The 25,178-nt window shown below is 40.3% G+C and overlaps 1 protein-coding gene across 2 annotated transcripts; it reads right to left on the minus strand.

Annotated features, from left to right (window-relative positions):
• Nucleotides 1-25,178, minus strand: NAE1 (NEDD8 activating enzyme E1 subunit 1). Of its 2 annotated transcripts, XM_067720936.1 has the most exons (20): nt 25,041-25,178; nt 21,762-21,865; nt 21,612-21,672; nt 19,870-19,900; nt 19,056-19,127; nt 18,736-18,815; nt 18,032-18,141; nt 16,031-16,140; nt 15,051-15,113; nt 14,594-14,657; nt 13,626-13,717; nt 11,101-11,160; nt 10,874-11,007; nt 8,570-8,645; nt 8,291-8,330; nt 6,948-7,034; nt 6,021-6,113; nt 2,909-3,023; nt 2,774-2,823; nt 1-241 (listed from the first exon to the last, which is right to left on the minus strand). In XM_067720936.1, exons 1-20 carry the CDS (start codon nt 25,091-25,093, stop codon nt 132-134), a joined length of 1,605 nt encoding a protein of 534 aa, XP_067577037.1. In that variant the 5' UTR covers nt 25,094-25,178; the 3' UTR covers nt 1-131. The 2 variants fall into 2 exon arrangements, with proteins under 2 accessions (XP_067577037.1, XP_067577038.1); XM_067720937.1 differs by lacking the exon at nt 19,056-19,127.

Consider the following 25,178-nt stretch of genomic DNA (forward strand, 5'->3'; position numbering starts at 1 on the left):
TTATTACAAATGAGAAAAATGTTTATTAAGGAAACAACTTAACAGTTCTCCCTTAGCAGAACTTTACAGACTGGAGCACAACCTGAAGGCAATTACAGTTTCAGTCATTAACACACTATAGGGTACTTATTCTACAACTGGAAAGTTGCTGAAGTTTGTGACATGCCACTATAAATGTAAGTATTATTAAAAATTACAAATTGTTTGGTGATTACTTTGATAACCTCTTGAGCAGCAGCTCCTGCAAGGAAAAAGGAGAAAAGCAAATCTTTGAAAAAGGTAAATTTCAAGAGTTCTATAAAAATATTCAATTCTGTACAGAAAACCTTTCCTTTCCAAAACCAAAGATGTTTAAAAGCAATCCAAAAGAGACATAACTTACTGAGTCATATCAAAACAAAGGACTACAATTTTTTATAACTATGTTATTAAAGGAAATAAAAATTTTGTTATATACATTCACACCCTGGCATATTATGCCACAGTTTAAAAGAAGTATTTTTAATTATGGTGGTTTAAAAAGACTGGCAAAATATATTAAGCAAGAAAAAGTCAAAACAATAGTATGGATGACTGCACTTTTTTTAAAGGCTAAATATAGGCAGAAAGGATTCTCAAAGGATACCCTTCTGTTGCATTTGAATTTTACCCTGTGCATGTTTTATAAGAAAAAGGGGGGGGGGCGTTTCCCTGGTGGCGCAGTGGTTGAGAGTCCGCCTGCCGATGCAGGGGACGTGGGTTCGTGCCCCGGTCCGGGAGGATCCTGCATGCTGTGGAGCGGCTGGGCCCGTGAGCCATGGCCGCTGGGCCTGCACGTCCAGAGCCTGTGCTCCGCAACGGGAGAGGCCACAACAGTGAGGCCCGCGTACCGCAAAAAAAAAAAAAAAAAAAAGAGGGGATAAAGGGGCTTCCCTGGTAGTGCAGTGGTTAAGAATCTGCCTGCCTGCCAATGCAGGGGACACGGGTTTGACCCCTGGTCCAGGAAGATCTCACATGCCACGGAGCAACGAAGCCCGTGTGCCACAACTACTGAGCCTGCGCTCCAGAGCGCGTGAGCCACACTCCAGAAGCCCGGGCGCCTAGAGCCCGTGCTCTGCAACAGGAGAAGCCACCACAATGAGAAGCCCGCACACCACAACTAGAGAAAGCCCGCGTGCAGCAACAAAGACCCAATGCAGCCAAAAATAAATAAATAAATATTTTTAAAAAGGGAGGGTAAAGGAGTATCTGTAATTTGGAAAGGATCTATATTAGATACCCAGGCTGCTATACTCAGTAACAGTCTGAGTATATAGTAACAGTAACAAGTTTTAAAGTTACTATTCAAAACAAAACAACAGAAAAAAAAAAAAAACGACCAAGAAAACAATTTTTCATCTTTTATAATCTGAAGCTTCCGCTTTCACATTCACTGATTCAATAAAATTTGAGACTCTACTGTGTACCAGATACTGTCCTAGGCACTAGGGATACAGCAGGGAACAAAAGACAAAAATCCTTATCCTCATGGATCTTACTTTTCAGTAGTGAGGAAGAGAGAATTTACAAATAAGTAAAACGTCAAGTGACTAAGTGCTAAGGAGAAAAAGCAAGGAAGGGGGATATGATGCAAGAGGAGGGACTGTTTTAAATGAATCAGGGATGGCCTCACAGGGAAGATAATATTTTTAAAAAGACCTGAAAGAAATGACTTGTGCAGAATGATTATAGAATGCACATGTTATAGACCGAATGCATGTCCCCCAAAATTCATATGTTAAAGCCTTAACCCCCAATGTTACCATATTTGGAGATGGAGTTGAAGTCTTTGGGAGGTAATTAGGTAATTGAGGTCATGGGGGTGGGGCCCTCATGATGGGATTAGTATACTTATAAGAAGAGACACCAGAGAGCCTCCTCACCTTCCTGCACAAAGAAGAGGTTATGGCACACAGCAAGATTGTGACTGCCTACAAGCCACAAAGAGAGGCCTCACCAGAAACCAACTATGCTGGCCCTGACCTCAAACTTCCAGGCTCCAAGGAGTTTTATTTAAGAGATGGTATTGTTGAGTTGGGTCCTGAAGAACAGGTAGATTTTAGACATGCAGGCAAGAGGGAAACTTAAGGCAAATGGGCCCAGATTGGGGTAAAGATTCAAGGAGCGGGAAATCAAAGGGCATGTCTAGGGGAAAAGCAAGTAACTTGAAAAAACCAAGGCCAGAAAGGCTGGGTAAAACCAGAACACAGAATTTTTTTTTTTTTTTGTGGTACGCGGGCCTCTCACTGTTGTGGCCTCTCCCGTTGCGGAGCACAGGCTCCGGACGCGCAGGCTCAGCGGCCATGGCTCACGGGCCCAGCCGCTCCACGGCATGTGGGATCTTCCCGGAACAGGGCACGAACCCGTGTCCCCTGCATCGGCAGGCGGACTCTCAACCACTGCGCCACCAGGGAAGCCCAACACAGAATGTTTTAAATGTCAAATGAAAGACTCTGGATTTATTTTCCGAGGACTACTGTAGTGTATATGTGTGTACTGCCAGGTGAGAGGGTTAAGTGAGAGACACAATCAGAGCTATGCTTTAGAAAGATTAATTACTCTTCAGGAGTTTAAAATGGACAGCAGTGGGAGAGCTGGAAAGCAGGGAGACCAGTTTGGGGGGTACCAAAATAATCTAAACTCAATATTAACATTGTGCTTCACTGACCTCCCTAGTTAAAACAGCTGGGAAAACAAAACTTCATAACTGTACTATATAACAACAGGTGACAGTCTTCTCATCTCTGGAACTCACCCCCTAAGAATGCAGCAATGGTGTGTGGTTCAGCAGCTCCGTATCTGCAACTACAGGAAAGGATGGAGACATGAACATAGATTAGCCTTATGACAGGACAGTATTGTCTCTTGCATTCCCTAAAAAAATACTCACAATTCATGGACATAATCATCTTTCACTATTATGGATAATCCATATTCCTGAAGGAAGCCAGTGAGACAAGACTTCAACTTGCCTATATCTTCTTCAACTTGATAGTTAGATACCCCTAAAATATATATATGCAAATTAATTTTCATTAAAATAAATATGTGACTCAAAATTATTGGCTATCTCCTTTATTTAATCCAGTTTTAGGTATTCTAGTCAAAACATTAAGGTGTAAAACTGAATTAAGAACAAAAATAATGGAAAGTATGAGACAAATATGTGCAGCTATCACAAACCTGTAACAATCAAAGAAACCGTCTAAAATCTATTAAAAATTTGAGTTTGACAAATCTGCTTTGTTCAGTGCTCCTTACCCAGTATCTAGAAGAGTATCTGACACGTAGTGGTGCTCAGTAATTATTTGATAGAACTGAATGAATGAGAAACTAATGTCCTATTTATACCCTTTATAAAACTTATAGCGTTTACTACCCATTTCCAGGAGATTAAATGACATATATAAAACTATAATAATAGATAACACGGAGCATTAATAGATGCTGGACATTGTTCTAAACACCATCTAAAATATTAATTCATTTAATCCTTACAGCAACCCTACGAAGTAGGCACTATTATTATCTTCATTTTACAGATAAGGAAACTGAGGCACAGACAGATTAAGTTATTTGCCCGAGTTACTTAGCTCATAAGTAGCAAAACTGTGATATGAGCCCAGGCAGTTCTTAATGATGAAACTATGATGTCTCCAAAGGTAAGCTATTATTATTATTACTGCTGGAAGGAAAAATGTAATTGCCATAATATCCAGGTATTACTAAAACCCTCTAGTTTATTTTTTAACCCCTCTAGTTTAAAAACTATCATTGGGACTTCCCTGGTGGCGCAGTGGTTAAGAATCCACCTGCCAACGCAGGAGACACGGGTTTGAGCCCTGGTCTGGGAAGATGCCACATGCCGCGGAGCAACGAAGCCCGTGCGCCACAACTACTGAGCCTGCGCTCTAGAGCCTGCGAGCCACAACTACTAAGCCCGCATGCCACAACTACTGAAGCCTGCACACCTAGAGCCCGTGCTCTGCAACAAGAGAAGCCACCACAACGGGAAGCCCGCACACCGCAATGAAGAGTAGCCCCCACTTGCCGCAACTAGAGAAAGCCCGTGTGCAGTAACGAAGACCCAATGCAGCCAAAAATAAAAATTAATTAATAAAAAAAAAACCTATCATCACTCCTCCTCAAAATAGTAGCATCTACCCTTTATTGAGTACTTAAAAAAAGCTAAGCAGTATGTTAAGTGATTTTCATACATCACATATCTAACCCTTACAATCTAATAGAGTAGTTATTATTATCACCTTTCCATACTGAGAGAACTGAGACTTGGAGGGAAATAGTGACTCACCCAAGATCAAGAGATAATAAGTGATAGATAGAACTTGGATTTGGACCTAGGTTTAACTCCAAAGCCTATGCTCTATGTAATAGCTAATCTCCCATGATGGCTCCCCCATGAACACCTCTTCGTGCCCTTGTGTGGTCCCCCTTCTGCTCTTAATCTAATGTGACCCTGTGAAGCCAACAGAACATGACATAAGTGATGCTGTGACTTCCAAGGCCAAGTCATAAAAAGCCTTGTACCTTCCACCTGGGTCTTTTGGAATGTTAACTCTGGGGAAGGCAGCCACTATGTAAGAAATCTAGGACTCCCATGCTAAAAGGAAGCCCCAAGTAGCCATGTGGAGAGAGAGGCCTGACCAGCACCCGCCCGCTTCCCCCACAGCAGTTCCGGATATCCCAACTAAAGTGCCACACACGTGAGTGAGCATGTCTTCTTGGATGACTCCAGCCCCAGGCGTCATGCAACTCCATGAGATCCCCTTCCCCCAGTGAAAACTGCCTAACCGAGCCCAGCCCATCCACAAAGCAATGAGACAGAAAAATCGACTGTTTTAAACTACTAAATTTGGGGATGGTTGGTTATGCAAGAGATAACCAAAAATACATTCTAAGCAAACAATACAAATAAAGCAATACATATTTGGTGTTTATTCCTTTTCCTTTTCTGGTAAGCTTGCTCATTAAGATTATAACTCAGTGGGTATACTACGTCAGTTGGGGCAACAGGTTTTATGACACACCCAGAATGTGCTGCTATGCAATAATCCTGCACAATTAAAATTACAATCTTAATAAAGATACCCTGGGCAACTGAAGACCTTTGAGCATATGCCAATTCCCCAATTACTACATTAACAGATAACAAAAAATAGATACTGAGCAAAGAAACATCTTCAGAGTTCTGAGCTGAGAAATCACAGGCATACTTCTTGTGGTTTTCTCATTCCACTAAATCAAACTCAGTGTGAGTCTTAGAAGTAAACTGTACAAAGTTACAGGAAAAAATTTTATCCTATATGCAATCAACCAACAGTCCCCTGTGTTGAATCAAACACTACTTGCAACTGGTTACACTTAAAAAACAAATGGTATTTCCTCACTGAGACGAACCAGGTGTAAATTGTTTACAGTGTGACTTCAAGCATCACTACTGCAAACACCCCAAGAATCCTTTAAGATTTCATTCTATTTAAGTATTTATTTAAGATTTTATTGGGGACTTCCCTGGTGGCGCAGTGGTTAAGAATCTGCCTGCCAATGCAGGGGTCATGGGTTCGAGCCCTGGTCCGGGGAGATCCCACATGCCGCGGAGCAACTAAGCCCATATGCCACAACTACTGAGCCATGTGCCACAACTACTGAAACCTGCATGCCTAGAGCCCGTGCTCTGCAACACAGACGAGCCACTGCAATGAGAAGTCCGCACACCGCAAGAAAAGTAGCCCCCGCTCACTGCAACTAGAGAAAGCCTGCGCGCAGCAACAAAGACCCAACACAGACAAAAATAAATTAATTAATTTTAAAAAAAAAGATTTTATTGGGAATTCCCTGGTGGTCCAGTGGTTAGGACTTGGAGCTTTCACTGCTGTGGCCTGGGTTCAATCCCTGGTCAGGGAACTAAGATCCCACAAGCCATGCTGTGGGGCCAAAAAACAAGATTTTATTGTATTTGATAATTTGATTGCTATTCTTACCTGGATATCTACCATGTTGTTTATGAAATCTATCAACAGCCCGTAACATTAAGTATAATACTATCTCATTATCTGGATTGTCCATGCTGGAAACTGAAAGGAAAAAAATTTCAGTATAATTTGTGTAATTCATGACATAAAAACAAGGAAGGACTGAATTTACTATATACTCAAGTTTCAGAATACAAGGCAATTCTATCATAAAATTTAAATACTTTGTGACAATAAAATAGAAAATGATAAATAACTATAAAATAAAGGGAGATACCTTACTGAGATAAAACCCAAAGGTCTTATAGACTATTAGCTATGGTCACATAACCTCTACTATGGTAGTAGTATGCTCACTTTAGCTCTTCTACATATCACACAACTTACTCAGTGACCTAAATAGGATTTTATGTATGTATATATTAAGTTTTATATTTGAAATTATGACTTCTTGGATAGGTTTATAGAATAAAATTTAGAGTATAAATATTTACATTATCCTTTATGTTATCACCATACACTCTACTATACATTCTGTTATACACAAAATATTTATATCCTTAGAATTAATTAATAACCTAGCATCAAAAGGTTATTACTGGGGCTTCCCTGGTGGCGCAGTGGTCGAGAGTCTGCCTGCCAATGCAGGGGACACGGGTTCGAGCCCTGGTCTGGGAGGATCCCACATGCCGCAGAGCAACTGGGCCCGTGAGCCACAACTACTGAGCCTGCGCGTCTGGAGCCTGTGCTCCGCAACAAGAGAGGCTGCGACAGTGAGAGGCCCGCGCACCACGATGAAGGCTGGCCCCCCCCTCGCCGCAACTAGAGAAAGCCCTCGCACAGAAACGAAGACCCAACACAGCCAAAAATAAATAAATAAATAAATTTTAAAAAGAAAAAAACCTCACTTTAAAAAAAAAAAAGGTTATTACTTACTAATTTCATCCTTGTTAACTGTATGCAAGCCATATTCTTCAGCTAAGGATCGACATCTCACCACTCGAAGAAATGCAGAATTGCTGCCTGAACACAGAAAAGACATTATGGAAGTAAATGGTTAAGATATATGACTATCCCAATTAAGAAGAGGAAATTCTGTGTATCCTCTTCACAGACATGGAAGTATGAAGAAAAGGTTCTAATAGTTAGCAGAGATGGCACCAGAACACAAGTTATCTTAAATTCATGTCCTTGGCATTACAACCAGTTCAGCACTGACTACACAGGTGATGGCACTTCTCTGAGCCTCAGTTTTCACTTGTGAAGTGGAGATATACTGTTTACCTTTGAGCTGTTCTGTGGATCAAAAGTGTAACTGTGTACAGTACGTACCAAGCAGAATGCCTGATAGGGCTCAATGAATAGTAGTTTTTATCATTATTATGGACAAGCAGTACTGAAGGAGAGTGTTATACATACTGTGCTCTGAGAATATGTAAGGCTTTAAAAAAAATAAAAAAAAAAAACTTTGTATTATGGAAATTTTCAAACATATTCCAATAGAGACCAGAATAATAAACTCTCAAATACCCAACACATCCAGCTTTTAATCTGGTATCATATAATCTAGTAGCACAAACACTAATGCATAAACACGGTGTAAGATTAGTAATGGAACAAAACATTGAAACTAAGCCTAAACAAACATGTTGAAGAGTCTTAAAATGAATAATTTGGATAAATAATTTTAAGGATGGGTAACACACAAAATGTAGACTTTTGCAGAAACTAGGGGTCATAGCTACAGGGAAAAATCCTCAGATGGCATGTAAAATAGATTTTATTACTCTTAAACTAACTCTTAAATTCTCTGGGCCTACTCAGGAGTTATCAAGAAGACCCCGGGAGCCTAGCCACTCTGAAACTAGATGGCAAAATTCTTAATTCTATCACAGTCATTTAACACTGATCGAAGTTAGTATTTAAACCAATACTGTCAATGTACATGTGACTCAAGACTTCACACCCAAAGTCTTCAGATAAAACTTTCCCAAGTTATTTAAAATGAGTAAGCTGAAAATAACTGTGTTACTGATAATTTTCAATTAATTGATCTTCATGTCTTTTTAGCATTAGATAAATATGCTCTACCTCTGACCAGTCTTAGAATACCCTCTCCATTTATTATGAGAAAAAAAAACCTTACCCAATAATTACCTATGTCAATACCACTGAGACCATGGAAAATTTTTAATTTCAACCATTTAAAATTGCTGGGAACATTTCCCATGGCACATTTTTATCAAACAAAATAAGGAAATTAAGTCAAGGTGACTTACAGAGTAATTTTAATTCTTTCTCTGAAATGGACTCTGGTGCCTGTAAAGAGATAAATGCAGATTTTGCTCCAGTATAAAAGCAGATTAACAGAGGGTGCAGCACAAAGCCCATCACTATGACAGGCCTTTTCATTAGCAGGTAAGTGAGGACACCTCTAAAGAAGCTTTGAGGCAGTGCCACACCTTCTCTCTAAGCCTTTTCTGGCTGGAGTTACATGATGCAATCAGTCCTATATGGAGCTGTACTGTCCATCAAAGGCAGTGTGCCCGGCAGCTTACCTGGCCTATAGACTGAAGCAATTTGGCAACGTGATTACCCACAGCAGCAGCATCTTTCTTTGCTTTTTCACGGTAACTGGAAAAGAACAACAAAAAGCTACTATTAACGAATATTTAAATTACCAAATTTGGGGACTTCCCTGGTGGCGCAGTAGTTAAGAATCTGCCTGCCAGTGCAGGGGACACGGGTTCGAGCCCTGGGCCGGGAAGATCCCACATGCCGCGGAGCAACTAAGCCCATGTGCCACAACTACTGAGCCTGAGCTCTAGAGCCCATGAGCCACAACTACTGAGCCCACGTGCCAGACTACTGAAGCCCGCGTGCCTAGAGCCCATGCTCCGCAACAAGAGAAGCCACGGCAATGAGAAAACCGTGCACCGCAACAAAGAGTAGCCCCCACTCGGCACAACTGGAGAAAGCCCGTGCGCAGCAACAAAGACCCAACGCAGCCAAATATAAATAAATAATTACAAATTTAAATCTCACCATGAATCAAACAAAAAATGTCTTTCCCTTTCATGAAAAAATACTGATCTGAAAACACATCAAATGTGACAATGCCATGGAAATTCTACCAGCACCTGTTAGTGGTTGGTGATGGATTCTTGGACTGCACTAATAACCTAGGCTCCCTCAATACTAACTTAAAAACTGCCCTTCTAGAGAGATCCATGATCCATGCTTCTCTGACAGAGGACCTAACAAAATATGTTGCAAAAGAACACAATCTCCTTGAAGTCAAGTCCAAGGAAAGTTAAATACTTCAAAACTGTCCATCTACAAATTCATGTAAAACTTTTAAGTCTATTTACATTTTCACCCTCTAGAGATGATCAGTGTTAAGCTGACTACCTCTGATATGAGGTCATAATTCTTTTGTCCTCAACTGACTTTTCCCAAGTTTTAGGTAGTTGAACTTTTAGGCTAGGGCAATAAAGATGTGTAGGAGAATGACTGAGATGAAGCGTACAATCTGTCTAGGGAAGAGAGACCTTCTCTGTGTGTCATTATCTGGCCCCTGAAGAAACAAGGCCAGTGGCCCTGGATTCATCAGCACCATGCCCAAAGTACACAGGGTAATATCCATTGAGACCTGTCCTTATGACAATCTACCTGGGTTCAGGCTAGTGATACCTGGATAGCAGGTGTCTATCTATAGTCATGAACTCTTTAAATTATGAAAATTAATGACAAAAAATTCATCAAAACTAAAGACTTCAAAGTTTTAAATTACAGATAAAAGAGAGTATAGGGCCATGGTTAAGAGTATAGAGGTGAGTTGCATAGATTCAAATCTTGGTTTTGCCATTTCCCAGTTGTCAGACCCTGAAAAAATTACCTCTACTATGTCTTAGTTTTCTCACCTGTAAAACTGGGACAATAATAGTATCTCTCTCATAGGGCTATTGTGAATACTAAATTAGTTAATACATAGAACAGCTGACAGCACAGAGTTAAGTGCTCAAATGTTAGGTTTTATCTTGAAATATGAAAAACAAAATCTGACCCTTCAGGGGGTATATGGGAACTCTATACTTTCCGCCCAATTTTGCTGTGAACTTAAAACTATTCTTAAAATTAAAATATGGGCTTCCCTGGTGGCGCAGTGGTTGAGAGTCTGCCTGCCGATGCAGGGGACACGGGTTCGTGTCCCGGTCTGGGAAGATCCCACATGCCGTGGAGCGGCTGGGCCCGTGAGCCATGGCCGCTGGGCCTGCGCGTCCGGAGCCTGTGCTCCGCAACGGGAGAGGCCACAACAGTGAGAGGCCCATGTACCGCCAAAAAAAAAAATATATATATATATATATTTTAAAAATCTGCCCCCTAAATTTTTTAGCTTATTTTTATAAATTTATTTATTTATTTTTGGCTGCATTGGGTCTTCGTTGTTGCACATGGGCTTTCTCTAGCTGTGGCGAGCGGGGGCTACTCTGTCGCGGTGTGCAGGCTTCTCATTGCAGTGGCTTCTCTTGTTGTGGAGCACGGGCTCTAGGCGTGCAGGCTTCCATAGCTGTGGTTTGCAGGCTCTAGAGCACAGGCTCAGTAGTTGTGGCGCACGGGCTTAGTTACTCCGCGGCATGTGGAATCTTCCCGGACCAGGGATAGAACCTGTGTCCCCGCATTGGCAGGGGGATTATTAACCACTACACCCCTAGGGAAGTCTCTTAGATTATTTTTAAAGTGATAAGATTATAACAGGTTTCCATTTGATTTCTGATTTCTGGTAGACTGATAAAATATGTTCATCTCTAATATAAACAGACTGATTTTTCTACTACACAGTTTGAAAACAGGTGACTTACACATTTTGCAGTTTTATATATTTGCCTGAATCTGCAATCATATCAGGAATTGTGCCTCGAACAGGTAAATTTCCTTGACCCTCTTTGGCCACAAATTCCTTTAAGGCACGAGCTAAAATCCAAAATGTCGGAGTCTAAAAGAAGCAAAAAAAATTAACATTAAGTGACATCTGAATTTGACCCAAAGGTTAAGGTGTCATTATTTTTACTTTTTTTGTTATTGTTACCTGTTTGGTGATATTTATGCAGCGATCATCATTAAATATATCTTCAATACTGCTTGGGATCTAACAAAGGAACAGGAAACATTTACTTATAATAAGAATTAATATAAGTTCACTTTTATTTTCACTGCCCACTTTAACTTCCACTGCAATTTTCCAAACAAGTTCAAATACAAACTTAGACTTTTATTCAGAATCACCACCAGATGGATTTATTGGCGAAAGAGCGAATGGAAGAAAGTCCCCTCCTGCCCACTGCTGTTAGCATTAAAGACTGACCTATTCTCTTACATCATAAATAGAGTAAAGAAGGAGCCTAAGTAAATCTTTTTATAGTCATATTTGAAGACAGAACAAAGATAACAGACATTAATACCAAGATAGATTTGTAGTCCTTCATGTTTTTCCATCTTGTCAAAAATCTGAAACCCTTACACCCTAATTAGTGACTGCTGAAAGAGACAACCACTCTGACAGAAATAATGTAGTTAAATTAAGGACGTTTAATGCTAGCAAGAACATCATACATTAATAAAAACTATAGATTTCTTAGGCTTTGATTCTACTGTTGTGTGGAAAATAGAACTTTCTTACTGGTAATTCCTAACTGCTCTCTCTGCTTCCACTCCCAGTCCCCTACAGTCTTTTGACCTCACAAGAGCCAGAATAAGTTTTTTAGAAATATAAATCAGGTCACTCCATTCCCCTGCTCAAAACACTTTAGTGGCCTGCAGTGCCTTTATGATCAGGCCCTTTCTGCCTCTCCAAACTTAAATCCCTCCCACCTCTTTCCCCTTTGTTTACTTCATTCCAATCACAGTGGCTTTCATACTGATCCTTGAACAAATGCCAAGCATCATCCCACTTCTGGGCCTTTGCACATGTGCTTCCTTGGCCTGAAAAGTTCTTCCTCCAGACCTCTGCATGACACTTCACTTAGGCTTCTGCTTAAACACATCTCTTTGAGAGTCTCCCTGGCCCCTCCTGATCCCAGACCTCCTCTCCATCATACTCTACCCCTTTGTTCTACTCTAATTTTGTTCACAGCACCTGGTACATTTGTCTGTTTGCTTAGTTCACTGTCCCCCAACCATGAGAACCTTGTTTTTTTTAATTGGGGTAAATTTTACATTCAGCAAAATGTACAAATCTTTTTTGTTTTGGGTTTTTTTTTTTTTTTTGGTGGTACGCGGGCCTCTCACTGTTTTTTTGTATTTTTGTTGTGTCCATTATAACTTCTTTTTCATTTCTAATTTTATTGATTTGAGTCCTCCCTTTTTTCCTTGATGAGTCTGGCTAAAGTTTTATCAATTTTGTTTATCTTTTCAAAGAACCAGCTTTTAGTTTTTTTTTGTTTCTGTTTTTGTTTTTGTTTTTTGCGGTACACGGGCCTCTCACTGTTGTGGCCTCTCCCGTTGCGGAGCACAGGCTCCGGATGCGCAGGCTCAGCGGCCATGGCTTACGGGCCTAGCTGATCCACGGCATGTGGGATCTTCCTGGACCGGGACACGAACCCATGTCCCCTGCATTGGCAGGCGGACTCTCAACCACTGCGTCACCAGGGAAGCCCCAAATGTACAAATCTTAAATGTAAAATTCAATGATTTTTGATAACTATACACATACTTCTAACCATCACCCCAACTGAGACACAGAAAATTTTCATTACCCCAGAAAAATGTGTGATTCACAGAGCACATGCTTTTAATCACTCAGCAACACTACCTCATTGTCTCCAAAAAGTATGTAATGACACCTTGAGTGCTTTCCTAACTTGAAAGGTAGCATTTTTTCCTGTTTTAAATTATAAGAAAATTCTGGGAACTCCCTGGTGGTCCAGTGGTTAGGATTCCACACTGCTAACTGTTAGGCCCTCACTGCTGAGGGCCCAGGTTCAATCCCTGTCAGGGAACTAAGATCCCACAATCTGTGTGGTGCAGCCAAAAAAAAGATTAAAAAAAAAAAAAAAAGGATTAAAAAAATTATAAGAAAATTCTAACTTATACTACCAGTTGTATTATTCCAAAGTTCCCCAAAAAACTCACTGGCCAGAATTCAAAAACAAAACAACAACAAAACAAAGGGCATCTAAACTAGGTTATCCTCCAAGTAATTTTTAAGGTATACAATGTCATTAAGAACATCTTCCAATATATCCAAATAATTACTGTCAAAAGCAAAGCAGGGTAAGATTTAACTTTTCAGGCAACACTATTTTGGACCAGCAAAATACCACCTTCATTATATAATTCCTACCCCAAAACACTTATTATTCACAAATCATGTACTTCAAACAATTAATTTATATAAATCACTGTATCAAATTATATGCTGAAGCACTGAGATCCATTTTAACAAGGACAATACAGAATCTTATTAAAAGAATATTCAAGCTGTATTATAGATATTAACTTCTAACCAACTCTACAGTTTGAGAAATATTAAATTAAAATTAAAATCAACTATTTCACGTATGAGGACTTCAGAAAACACCTTTCATTTGTGAATACCTCATCAGCTCTTAATACCTGAGTTGTATTTAGTGCTGTGTTCACATTTTTAATAGCTTCTTCAAAATTCTCTTCATCTTCCGGAGCCCCATTTTCATTCTTTAGAATTCCTATTAAAATAGAAATTGATTAGCAAACAACAGCCCTTTTCTTTTCACTCTTTCTCTCCCCCCAGCATTATGGAGATAACCTTGTCAGATTCTGAAGGGAGGACTGGATACTGAACCTTAAGAAGAAATATGGCTAATCACTAGTCATTTTTTTTTTTTTTTTTTGGCGGTACGCGGGCATCTCACTGTTGTGGCCTCTCCCGTTGTAGAGCACAGGCTCCCAACGCGCAGGCTCAGTGGCCATGGCTCACGGGCCTAGCCGCACCGTGGCATGTGGGATCTTCCCAGACCGGGGCACGAACCCGTGTCCCCTGCATCGGCAGGCGGACTCTCAACCACTGCGCCACCAGGGAAGCCCACTGGTCATTCTTAAAACTACACAAGGAGTGGCTCCTTAACCTCCCGAGGAAAATAAAATAAAAGCCCATGATGGGGGCTTCCCTGGTGGCACAGTGGTTAAGAATCCGCCTGCCAATGCAGCGGACACCAGTTCAAGCCCTGGTTCAGGAAGATCCCACAGGCCGCGAAGCAACTAAGCCCGTGCGCCAAAACTACTGAGCCTGCACTCTAGAGCCCACGAGCCACAACTACTGAAGCCCGCACGCCTAGAGCCCGCGCGCCTAGAGCCCGTGCTCCTCAACAAGAGAAGCCACCGCAATGAGAAGCCCGTGCACCGAACCGAAGAGTAGCCCCCGCTCACCGCAAGAAAGCCCATGTGCAGCAACGAAGAACCAATGCAGCCAAAAATAAACAAATTAAAAAAAAAAAATCTCATGATGGCATCATCTGACAAAGGTGTTGACAGAAATTCAATAAACATTAGCTTCAAGCAATATGCTTTTCAAACTTTATACATTTAATCACATCCCATATTACCTTGTCTAATCAAATCTCTGAAGTCTTCTTTTTCTTTATACGTTTTAGGTATTCGTCCATTTGTCTAAATTGGGTTAAAAAAAATTTTAATCTAGTAAAAACTCAAAATATGGAAACTGAAAGTCCAGTTTCCCCCTATCCACATGAGATTTCATCAGCAAATCTATACCTTGGTGAAATCAGCTGACTTGATAGAAAACAGAAACTGTGGGCCATTTCTCTACATTCATTCCCCACTGCCAGTTTCAGAATGACATTTGTTCAAATTTCATTTTGTTAATAAAAATGTCAGTATCAAAAGAGAAACTGCTAGATTTAAACTAGCAGTTTAAATCAGCTGCCCTATAACCACATGAGGAAAAAAAATCAATGTCCCACCCCCTCCAATGAAATTCTTTATAATAAACTGAAAAAATACAGTCATATATGGAATTTCTTTTTTCAAGAAAGGACATACTTCACTATACCACTGTGCTAAATATTTAGCTATGATCACAATCCATGGAGTGTGGCTATGGTCCTAAAAATAAAAGAATCAAAGGAAATATCAGTATTAGTTAACACTAATTAGTTAACATTTATTTTTCACTATACCATATCATTTTCAACAAATTCAACAATATTTATTAAATTCAATTATTCAACAATGTTTACATCTCTCAGTATATGTGGAATAATGAATGAAGGAAAATGAACTGGGTTAACAAAAACTGCTTTACAAAGATTTTGAAGGCAGTGTCCAATTTAATTCTAATAAGGCAGGTATATACTATGATTGTCCCCATTCTACCATTAAGAAAACTGTCTCAGGGACTGCCACCCAAAAATAAAGCTCAAGTATCCTGATTTCAGATACCAATCCTAGACTAAGGAAGAGGGATCCTTTCTGTGTTTTCTGATGAACCAAATACCTGCATTTAATTAATGGGTAGTCAGGGGGAAAAAAATATGTGTGTGTGTGTGTGTGTGTGTGTGTGTGTGTGTGCCTTAAATTACATGGCCTGTTATAAATATCATTATTTCTATAATGAAATATGCAGTTGCCTTGGTAATTCTCAAACACTAAAAATAAGTTTTAAGAGGAGTCAATTTCAACAAACACCACCCCAAATTCAAACTGTTTTAAAAAGGACATCTATTTGTTTAGGAAAGAGCCATGAAGAGGGCTTCTGGGATATGTTAATGTCCAATTTCTTGATCTGGGTGTTGATTACACATATGTTCAGTTAATGTACTTTTCTTCAATAAAAAAGTTTTTAAATTTTGGGGAAAGATAGATTTATTCAAAACAAATTAGGTACAATGTTGTTACTATGTGACCTGGATGACAGAACTATGGAGGTTTATAGTATTTCCTCACTTTGTAATTCAAAAACCTTAGGTTAAAAACAAAGTTTTAAGTATACCTATAAATGGAAGGTCACACACACTACCAACCTTTTTTTCCATATGATCCAAATCATAAGACTGAAAATGTTCTCTCAGTTCAGGAAATGGCTTATCCAGTCGTAGATCCTCTAATGCGTTATCTGGATGAGATTCTATTACTGTGAAACAAATAATCCCAAAAGATAAACTTACTTCTTTAGCAATACTGCTGGCAGTACATACATTATACGAACTTAGGAAATCTGTAATTTTTTTTGTGTGTGTGTGCTACGCGGGCCTCTCACTGTTGTGGCCTCTCCCGTTGTGGAGCACAGGCTCTGGACGCGCAGGCTCAGCGGCCATGGCTCACAGGCCCAGCCGCTCCGCGGCATGTGGGATCTTCCCGGACCGGGGCACGAACCCGTGTCCCCTGCATCGGCAGGTGGACTCTCAACCACTGCGCCACCAGGGAAGCCCGGAAATCTGTAATTTTTAAATGGGCATAGGGCCTACAGGTTTTTCTCATTGTTTTGTTCATTATTGAGTTAAATTTACATATACATATAAATTTGTATTTTACTAAATGCACAAATTTTAAGTGAACTATAGTTTTTTTTTTTTTTTTGGACTATAGTTTTAATAAAAGTAAAACCAAGATTCCTTTAGTGAAGAATTTTCTTATTACAATTGGAAAAGATCAAAATAGGTAAAATTTGCGCTCCGATAGCACCCAACAACCTACCCTTCCTCCGCCTGTGGTCTTCAACAGACAGCATCACCATCCACCTAGACCTCTTCCCTAGAAATGTGATGGTCTTCCCTGACTTCGAGCTTCCTTGGTCCAGTATCAGTCCCTCCCCACATCCTGATGTCACTTCATACACAGCTCTCCACATAGGGGAGCGTGGGAAAGTGTGTAGTTTCAGTGAGTGTTTAGAGCTAGGCTCCATTCTGTCACTTGCTAGCTGTGTGACCTTAGGCAAATAGCTTAATCTCTCTATGCCTCAGCATCCTTATCTGTAAAAAGCAGATAAAACAGTATCAGCCTTACAAGGATGTTGGAAAGATTAAATGAAATAATCCACATAAAGGCAGGCACACAGCTAGCAATGTTAACCTTCATTACCATCTACCCCCTCTTCCCTATCCTTATAACATCTGCCCTCAGTCAGGGGCTCTCTCTCTGTCTCTCTCTTTCTCTCACCTAGACCACTGAAAATCTCCTAAAAGCAACCCTTGTCTCCAATCTTTACCCCTTCAAATCCATTCATTCTCCACCGGGTTTCAGAGTGACCGGTTTAAAACAAAATGTTTGCCTTGTCACTTTCCTACTTACAACTCCTAAATGACCCAGCACCACTGCCAAAAACTTATCCTCAAAAGCCACTCCTTAGCTGCCCAGGCAGATACCACTTTTCAGTGATGCTACCAATGCCAATGACTGTCATTACACTAGCAGAGTACCTGGCTCAGAGCAATGCAGGAGTACTGAACGAAAACTTTATATGATGATTTAAGATTAAAATTTTCTAAATAAAGGGACTTGAACTGATGCAAGCCTGCCTATGGATGAGTTCAGTCTCCTATAAACACTGTTTCCTTGGAACAGTAGTTAGGTAAATGCCTTGCTTGCTGTGTGCAATTACACCTGAACTGGGGAAGCCTAATGCCTGTATGAGAATGGAATAGAATACTGGTGGGGGAAAAGGTGGCATATCCTTTCTGTGTCAGTGTAACCCACATACCTTGGCTCTTACCTGTGCCAGACATACATGCCCTATGTAGGTTAGGAGGCAAAAAAAGCTAGGTATTTGCATAGCTGCTGGGCCTCCTTATAAGATGAAGCAGCTGCACCTGTTGTATCTCCTGCTTTGTATCCTTCTATAATGCTAAGTAAAGGAAATACAAAGATTAAAGCCTACTGATTCTGACTGCCACTTTGAACGTGTAACCAGAGTTGAGCTGCTACAAATTTACTCTGTGATTTAAAATTGACTTTCTAAATTGTCAAGTTCCTAAAATTATAGCTAAAGCAACCAATAGGAAGCCCCATATGTGCAACAATTTTACCTGGATGTTCTTTTATAATGATCCTCATATAACCAACTAGTCCATATGTCCTACAGATCAAAAGAGGGATTTGGGAACTCCAGAGGACATCTGCTAAACGTAGTAATGTACTGTAAAAGAAGGCACAAAAGATAAGAACATAAGCAAATGGAAACATGCCAAATGTGAAAATGCTTTAAAATAAAGCAACTTCCTTACTAAATAATAAATGCAAAGGTATATCTATTGAATTTACATAAACAGCATATTTACATAAACATATGCTGAAAAGCAAGAAATTCCACAAGGTTGCAGTCTCAAAGAAAGTATAGACTAGAGAGATATGAAAACCTAGTCCTTTGTATTAGGGAGAATGCTACTGAAAGACATCTCCTAAACATTTCCATAATAAAGAAGAAAATATTTATAAAACCTTTGTATACAGCGCCAAGCACTCCCTATAATTAATTCTAACTAGTTTTTTTTTTTCACTAAAAAAATAACCAATGTTCAATTTAACTGTTCTAAATATATTTCTTTTAAAGTTTCACATCTCAGTATTTTTCTCTTCCCTATCTTTTTAGTGCTGGAGATCTATAAGCACTTCTAATTAAAGATTTCTATGGAGTTTAAGAATTGTAAGGACCACAAACTCTGCAGTGAAAACAAAACCATGCAAATCTAATAAGAGATTAAAATAAAAACAAATTAACTTAAAAATTTACCTTTCAGGAAGCTGAGTTGCAACCACAATGGTAAACCTACAGAAAAATGAAGGATCATTGTCTAGAAGGTTTTCTGGACTCTAAATAGGACAGGGGAAAGAAAATCCAACAATTTGACAATCATATTAAAGATGACAGAAACAGTTAAGCTACTTGAGAACAAGTGAGGTAAATGCTAGACTCCAATGTTAAAATAATTCAACTCTCAACATAAATATACAAAGATTCAAAATTCTAAATTCCTAGGGCTCTGAATTACTAAAAAATTAAATTTCTGACCAGAAATAATAATGTGTATATATATACATATATATATATACCTCTTCCACAAAATTCCCAGAGACATCGTTATTTAATTCTTGTAAGAATTCCATGGCGGCTTGAGCTCGGTTCTTTTTAAAAACAAAACATTTTACTTGAATTAGAAAAAAATTTGGTTAAAATTAACCCCTTAATTTACAGATCAGGCAAAAACACTGTAAAACAACCCAAATTCCATGCACAGATATGACAACTCTGCTTTACATATTGTGTTTAAACTGGGACTAAACCAGAGTATTACTTAAAACAGAGCTTAACCATCATTATTCAGAATTCTTAAATGCTTACATGACTTGCACTCTACTTTTCTGATTAGGCAAATGACCAGAAAACCCTGGGGAGCAGGTAGGGAGATTCTGAGTCAAGTTGAGACTTACTCTAACCTCCCACATTTACAGTCCTGCACATGAGAGGTCAGTCATTAAAGAAACAGTCATTTCTATTCAGAATACTACACTAAGTTGACCCATATGGTTTTGTAAGATTTTTAATATGAAATACAAAACTAAGACACATTCTGACTAACTCTTGGTAAAAAAAAATCTTCTTAACCAAAATACTCCAACCTCTGAACATTAACATCACTGAATATTTAACTTTAATACAGGATAATAAAAACACGAATAGTACTTCTAAGTTCTTAAACTACCAAGCATATAAAGATTTACGAGATCAGAAAAAAAATGAGATAATTAGCTTTTTTCTCGGAGGAATAGTAAGCTCTTTTAAAGTAAAGCTTTTCAAACAATCGAAACACAGTGGCATCACTAGATGTTCAAATACAACTATATTCTATAACAAACTGATTTTTACCTTGCCAATACTGCTTCTCTGAAGGAAAAAACTAAAACAGAATAAAAACAAATTTAATGGCTTCTCTGACTATAAAGGAAAGGTTATTTGTAATACCAGGTGCATTTCATTCACAGTTTAAAACAAACTATATTTTAATTTCAGACTGTAACAGCCTTCCTGGAGGAAGAAAGCTGGATGAAACTTGTAACCAAAGACAGGCTAATAAATCAATGTTACCCAAAGTATGTACCACAGAACATGAATTTCACAAAATGCTCTGAGAAAAGGGTTCCCGGGCTTTAAAAAGTTTGGGAAACAACATATGTTATATTCTCTCTTGGAAATTCATAATATATGTAATACGCATGATGTTGAAGTCTTACACTAAAGAAATGTTTAGTTTCATTTGACCCATTTCCCAAACTCATTTGACCATGGAATCCATTTGCCCATTTAACAGCTACTGACCACACTTGGGAAATGCTGCATTGAATAGTCTGCTTTTGCAGGTAACTATAACAGATTTATTCAGGCTTCCTCCCACACATATCCTTGTTGTGCCCCAAGGTCCAGATCTGAGTCTGCTGATCAGAGTCAGGGTACCCTTGGAGCACAAGCTCAGCAGCTCCACAAGAGAAAGAAACCTCATTCTGTTCTAACCAACCAAGCAAGCAAAGATAAAAGAACTTTTTCTTTATAGATACCAATAAAAGGGTGTTGTGGTAGTGAAACTTGTATTACCACCCAGAGAAAAGATAACAAAGCTCAATGTGAACCAAATTCTGATTTCCCTTCTATTTACTCATTGTTGTTGTTTACTGACAAATATAATGAGAGACCCCAGACTCCAAGTCCCTGAAAAGGCAAGCATGAAATCCAAATTGGGGAATGCTCTGAAAGCCTAAATATGATCATCTTTAAAGAATGATATGCAGGCCATCTTTAAAACAGCATTTTTAGGGCTTCCCTGGTGGCGCAGTGGTTAAGAATCCACCTGCCAATGCAGGGGACACGGGTTTGAGCCCTGGCCCGGGAAGATCCCACATGCCGCAGAGCAACTAAGCCCGTGCACCACAACTGGTGAGCCTGCGCTCTAGAGCCCGCGTGCTGCAACTAGTGAAGCCCACGCACCTAGAGCCCGTGCTGCGCAACCAGAGAAGCCACTGCAATGAGAAGCCTGCACACCGCAACAAAGAGTAATGCCTGCTCGCCGCAACTAGAGAAAACCTGTGCACAGTAACGAAGACCCAATACAGCCAAAAAAATAAAATAAATTAAATAAATAAATTTATTAAAAAAAAAATGAACAGCATTTTTACAGACAGTGTAGTGTAGAAAGAGATATACCTGGACTAAGATTAGAAGACACCACAAACAAAAGGTAGCTTTTACTATCTTATAATCCGAAAATACAATTATTGTTAATTATATACTAACATCTAGGAATCAATATAAGGACTCAGGAAGGATCCAGATTTCACAAATAAAGTAATAATGACTACCCTTTTTCATTAATAACAACAATAAAGACAGTAATGATGGGTATCTTTTACTAAAGGCCTATTTGCCAGACACTGTGCTAGCACTTTACCTATATTAACTCACTTCATCCTTGCCATGATCCTAAGCATAGGGACTATTTCCACCTGGAAGTTAAGTCACCCTGATTGAGGAGTTGAAGCTGGAATTCAGGCCTTGCTCTCCCATGACAAGGCACTGCCTTCCCTAACATGCAGGTATTTGAAAAGAATAGAACATACTTATTTCCAGCATCTTCTCCGCTGACCTGATTTCCATCAATAATCGTAAATGAACCAATACCTGGGAGACAAAACAAGAGTCAGTCAAGAATATATATTTCTAGCTCAAAACCTTAAAGAAGTAAATTTACAACAACAAAAGTATAATACCTGGTAGCACCAAGTTTTTAAGAATTTCAGTTCCTGTAGCTGTTGCATTTATTAGGCAAACATGAGCAGATTCTAAAGCCTCTTGCCCATGATCACCCCACAACCTACAAAAGAACACACAAATTTAACGTTTTCAAAGCTTTCATGAAAACACAACTTTATTTGAATCATGATCTTTGATCTTTAAAGTGTTCTCGTATAGAATAACTGATGTGACAACCACGGCAAATATGCGAGACAGGAACAGCAGGAGGTGTTACGGGGATTATATAGCTGACTAACCTGAGACTCAAACAGGTTGATGCCTGGCATGGTTAAAGGGGGGGTTAAATCAGAACTAAAAATTTGGTCTTCCAGCTCCTAGTCCATTATTCTTTTCAAGCCAGATAACTTACAGAACAGAAAGTCTTTGTAGTCATTAACATTAGAGAAGAACCTTAGATTTATTTATTATTATTATTCTTGTTTTTGGCCGTGTCATGCGGCATGTGGGCCATGTGGGATCTTGGTTCTCCTCCCAGGGATTGAACCTGCGCCCCCTGCAGTGGAAGTGTGGAATCTTAACCACTGGACCGCCAGGAAAGTCCCGAGAAGTACCTTAGATTTAAAACCTATTATTCTCTATTTCATTTCTCCTTAAGTTATAGGGATCCAGAATATTTAAGATCTTGACATAGGACTTATCACCATGACGTCTGCCAAGAGTGAGAAAAGATTTACCAAGAAAGTTGAATTATCATCTGAAAAGCCTTCACACTGACTTCAATAAGAGTGCTTTAAAATGTAATTCCCAATGAACATTCTAATAGCATGATTAATAAATGCATATATTAAAAAACAGAAAGATGTAATAAGGATTAGAAATATATGTTATAACCTGAAATATATGTTATATCCTGTCACACCAGCATATCATCAACATGGCAAGGTACATGATCAAATAAGCATCATGACAGCTGATCCAACCTGGTTACCTTCGCCCAGAAAGCCTATTAACTAATGTATCTTTTCTTGTCAGTATAGGAACTAGTATGGGGGAGCCCAAGTCATTAGAAAAGTTTCATAGCCTGGAGGACTGATAGACTTTAAGGTGCTTTCCCTGTCACCTGATCTAAAGCAGATTCCCTCTTTTTATGTAGCCCATATGTCTTCCAGAGCATATCACAACTGTAACTGCCTCATTTGGGGTTTTTTTCTTTAATTAATTTATTTTATTTATTTATTTTTGGCTGTGCTTGGTCTTCGTGGCCGTGCCTGGGCTTTCTCTAGTTGCAGTAGCTGGGGCTACTCTTCGTTGCGGTGCGGTGGCTTCTCTTGCTGCGGAGCACGGGCTCTAGGCGCGCAGGCTTCGGTAGTTGTGGCTCGTGGGCTCCAGAGCGCAGGCTCAGTAGTTGTGGCGCACGGGCTTAGTTACTCCGCAGCATGTGGGATCTTCCCAGACCAGGGATCGAACCCGTGTCCCCTGCATTGGCAGGCAGATTCTTAACCACTGCGCCACCAGGGAAGCCCTCATTTGGTGTTTTATTTGCTGAACACCCATCTCTCCATTCCACTCTAAGCTCCGTAAGGGTCCAGACCACTCCCACTGTTCACCACTGGAACCCCAATGCCCGATACAGTGCTCTGCCCAGGATAAGTGATCACTGAATAACTGTCAAATGCATGGAGGAATAGCCTAGAAGAACCAGACAGACTGGAAATGTCTGTTTTTCTGTGAAAGTAGGGCATACAGAAGACACCTGACATATTTGGTTGATGGATACCCGGGTAGTTGGAAAGTAAGCCTAAAAGAATACTGGTGCATCTCTAGGTAATATATTTCAAGAAACGGCCCAAACAAGAAATCAATCCTCTCTATTCTCTTGCTGGCCTAAGGAAAGCAGGGCCTGCTGACTGCTAGCTGGCTCAACAGCTTTGCTGCTTTGCTTGTAACCGCTTCCCTCTGACACTTCAAAGCCAATAAACAGTTCTCACGGTGAAAGGTAAAGTTTGGTCCTTAAATGGACTGGACTCAGCAAAAATGCTTTTTTGTCACAGTTACTTAGTAATCTAAAACACCTTCTCAGCTCTGTCATGTATGGTTACATCTGCATTCAAAACACAAGGATCTCCAAGAATTTACAAGAGAACACAAGTTGGTTACAAGGGCTCTGCCACCTTGCTTCTTTCCCCAGAAGCTCAGGAGCAGATAGTACCAGCTCTGAAAAAGCCAGAAGGACCTGAGTTTACATCTTGGTTCAAATACATGGGAAACTGGGCAGGTTACAGAACTTCTCTAAGACTCAGTTTCCCCATCTATAAAGCAGAGAGAATATCTACCTTCAAGGCTGGTCTCCGAATTGAGTGCATAAAGCCCCTAACACAGCACTAAGCTATAGGTACAAATGGGTTCCAGTCCTTAGGGACACACTGTAACTTCTGGCTTGGGGGCTCCAGAAAGGAAGCGGGCCAAACATCTGTGTTACTCCTGCTGCCTTAACACACAGAAGATGATCAATAAATAAGGAATGGGGAGTGTTAGGAGAAAAGGCATGGGAGAGGAAGTAGTCAAGAACCAGCCCGATGGCTTAGACCTGCAGTGTCCATTAAGGTAGCCATTAGCCACATGTGGCTAATGAATAAGGCTAGTCCAAACTGAGATGTGCTATAAGTGTAAAGCGCTGGATTTCAAGGACAGAATGGAAAAAAATGTTAAATATCTCGAATAACTTTTTATACTGATTATGCATTAAAATGGTAATAATTTGGATATATTGGGTTAAATAAAATAAAATGCATTATTAAAATTATTTTCACCTGTTTATTTTTCCTTTCTTAATGTGGCTACCAAAAAATATATATAACTACACAGGTGGTTTACGTGAGACTAGCATTATATTTCTAGTGGACAGCTCCGGCTTAGAACAATACCTAAGACTCGGTGCTGCTCTCTGCGGCCGGGATGGGGTATTCCCGATCCCCTCATTCTGCAAAACGAGAAGCCTGAGCACAGCGAGGTGGAACTGGCAGCTGCCCCGGTGACCCGGCTGACGCTGGGACGGTGCACCTCGACCTGCACACAGCGTGGCGAGCGGGCGGGCGCGCCCCTCGGGGAAGGCGAGTCACGGCCCTCGAGAAGCACCGCCGGCCCCAGGCCGGAACCCTGAGCGCCGGCTGCACGGCCCGGCCCAGCCCGGTGGGAGGCCTGAGGGAGGCCCAACCACGCCGCCCGCCCGCTTAGCCCCGGCCCGGACGCAGAGGAACCCGCTGGCTCGCCCGACTCGGTGAGCCCTGGCTCACCTCAGCTGCCGGTCGTACTTCTGCTCCTTAAGCAGCTTTCCCGGCTGCGCCATGGCCGCGCCCGCCGCGCGGAGAACCGCCGGGCCACTACCGAGAACAGCCGCCACCTCCACGAGCGCGCAGGCGCACTAAGCCCCC

This window comes from Pseudorca crassidens, chromosome 20 (assembly GCF_039906515.1).
Source record: "Pseudorca crassidens isolate mPseCra1 chromosome 20, mPseCra1.hap1, whole genome shotgun sequence".
In the NCBI taxonomy this organism is placed as follows: Eukaryota; Metazoa; Chordata; class Mammalia; order Artiodactyla; family Delphinidae; genus Pseudorca; species Pseudorca crassidens.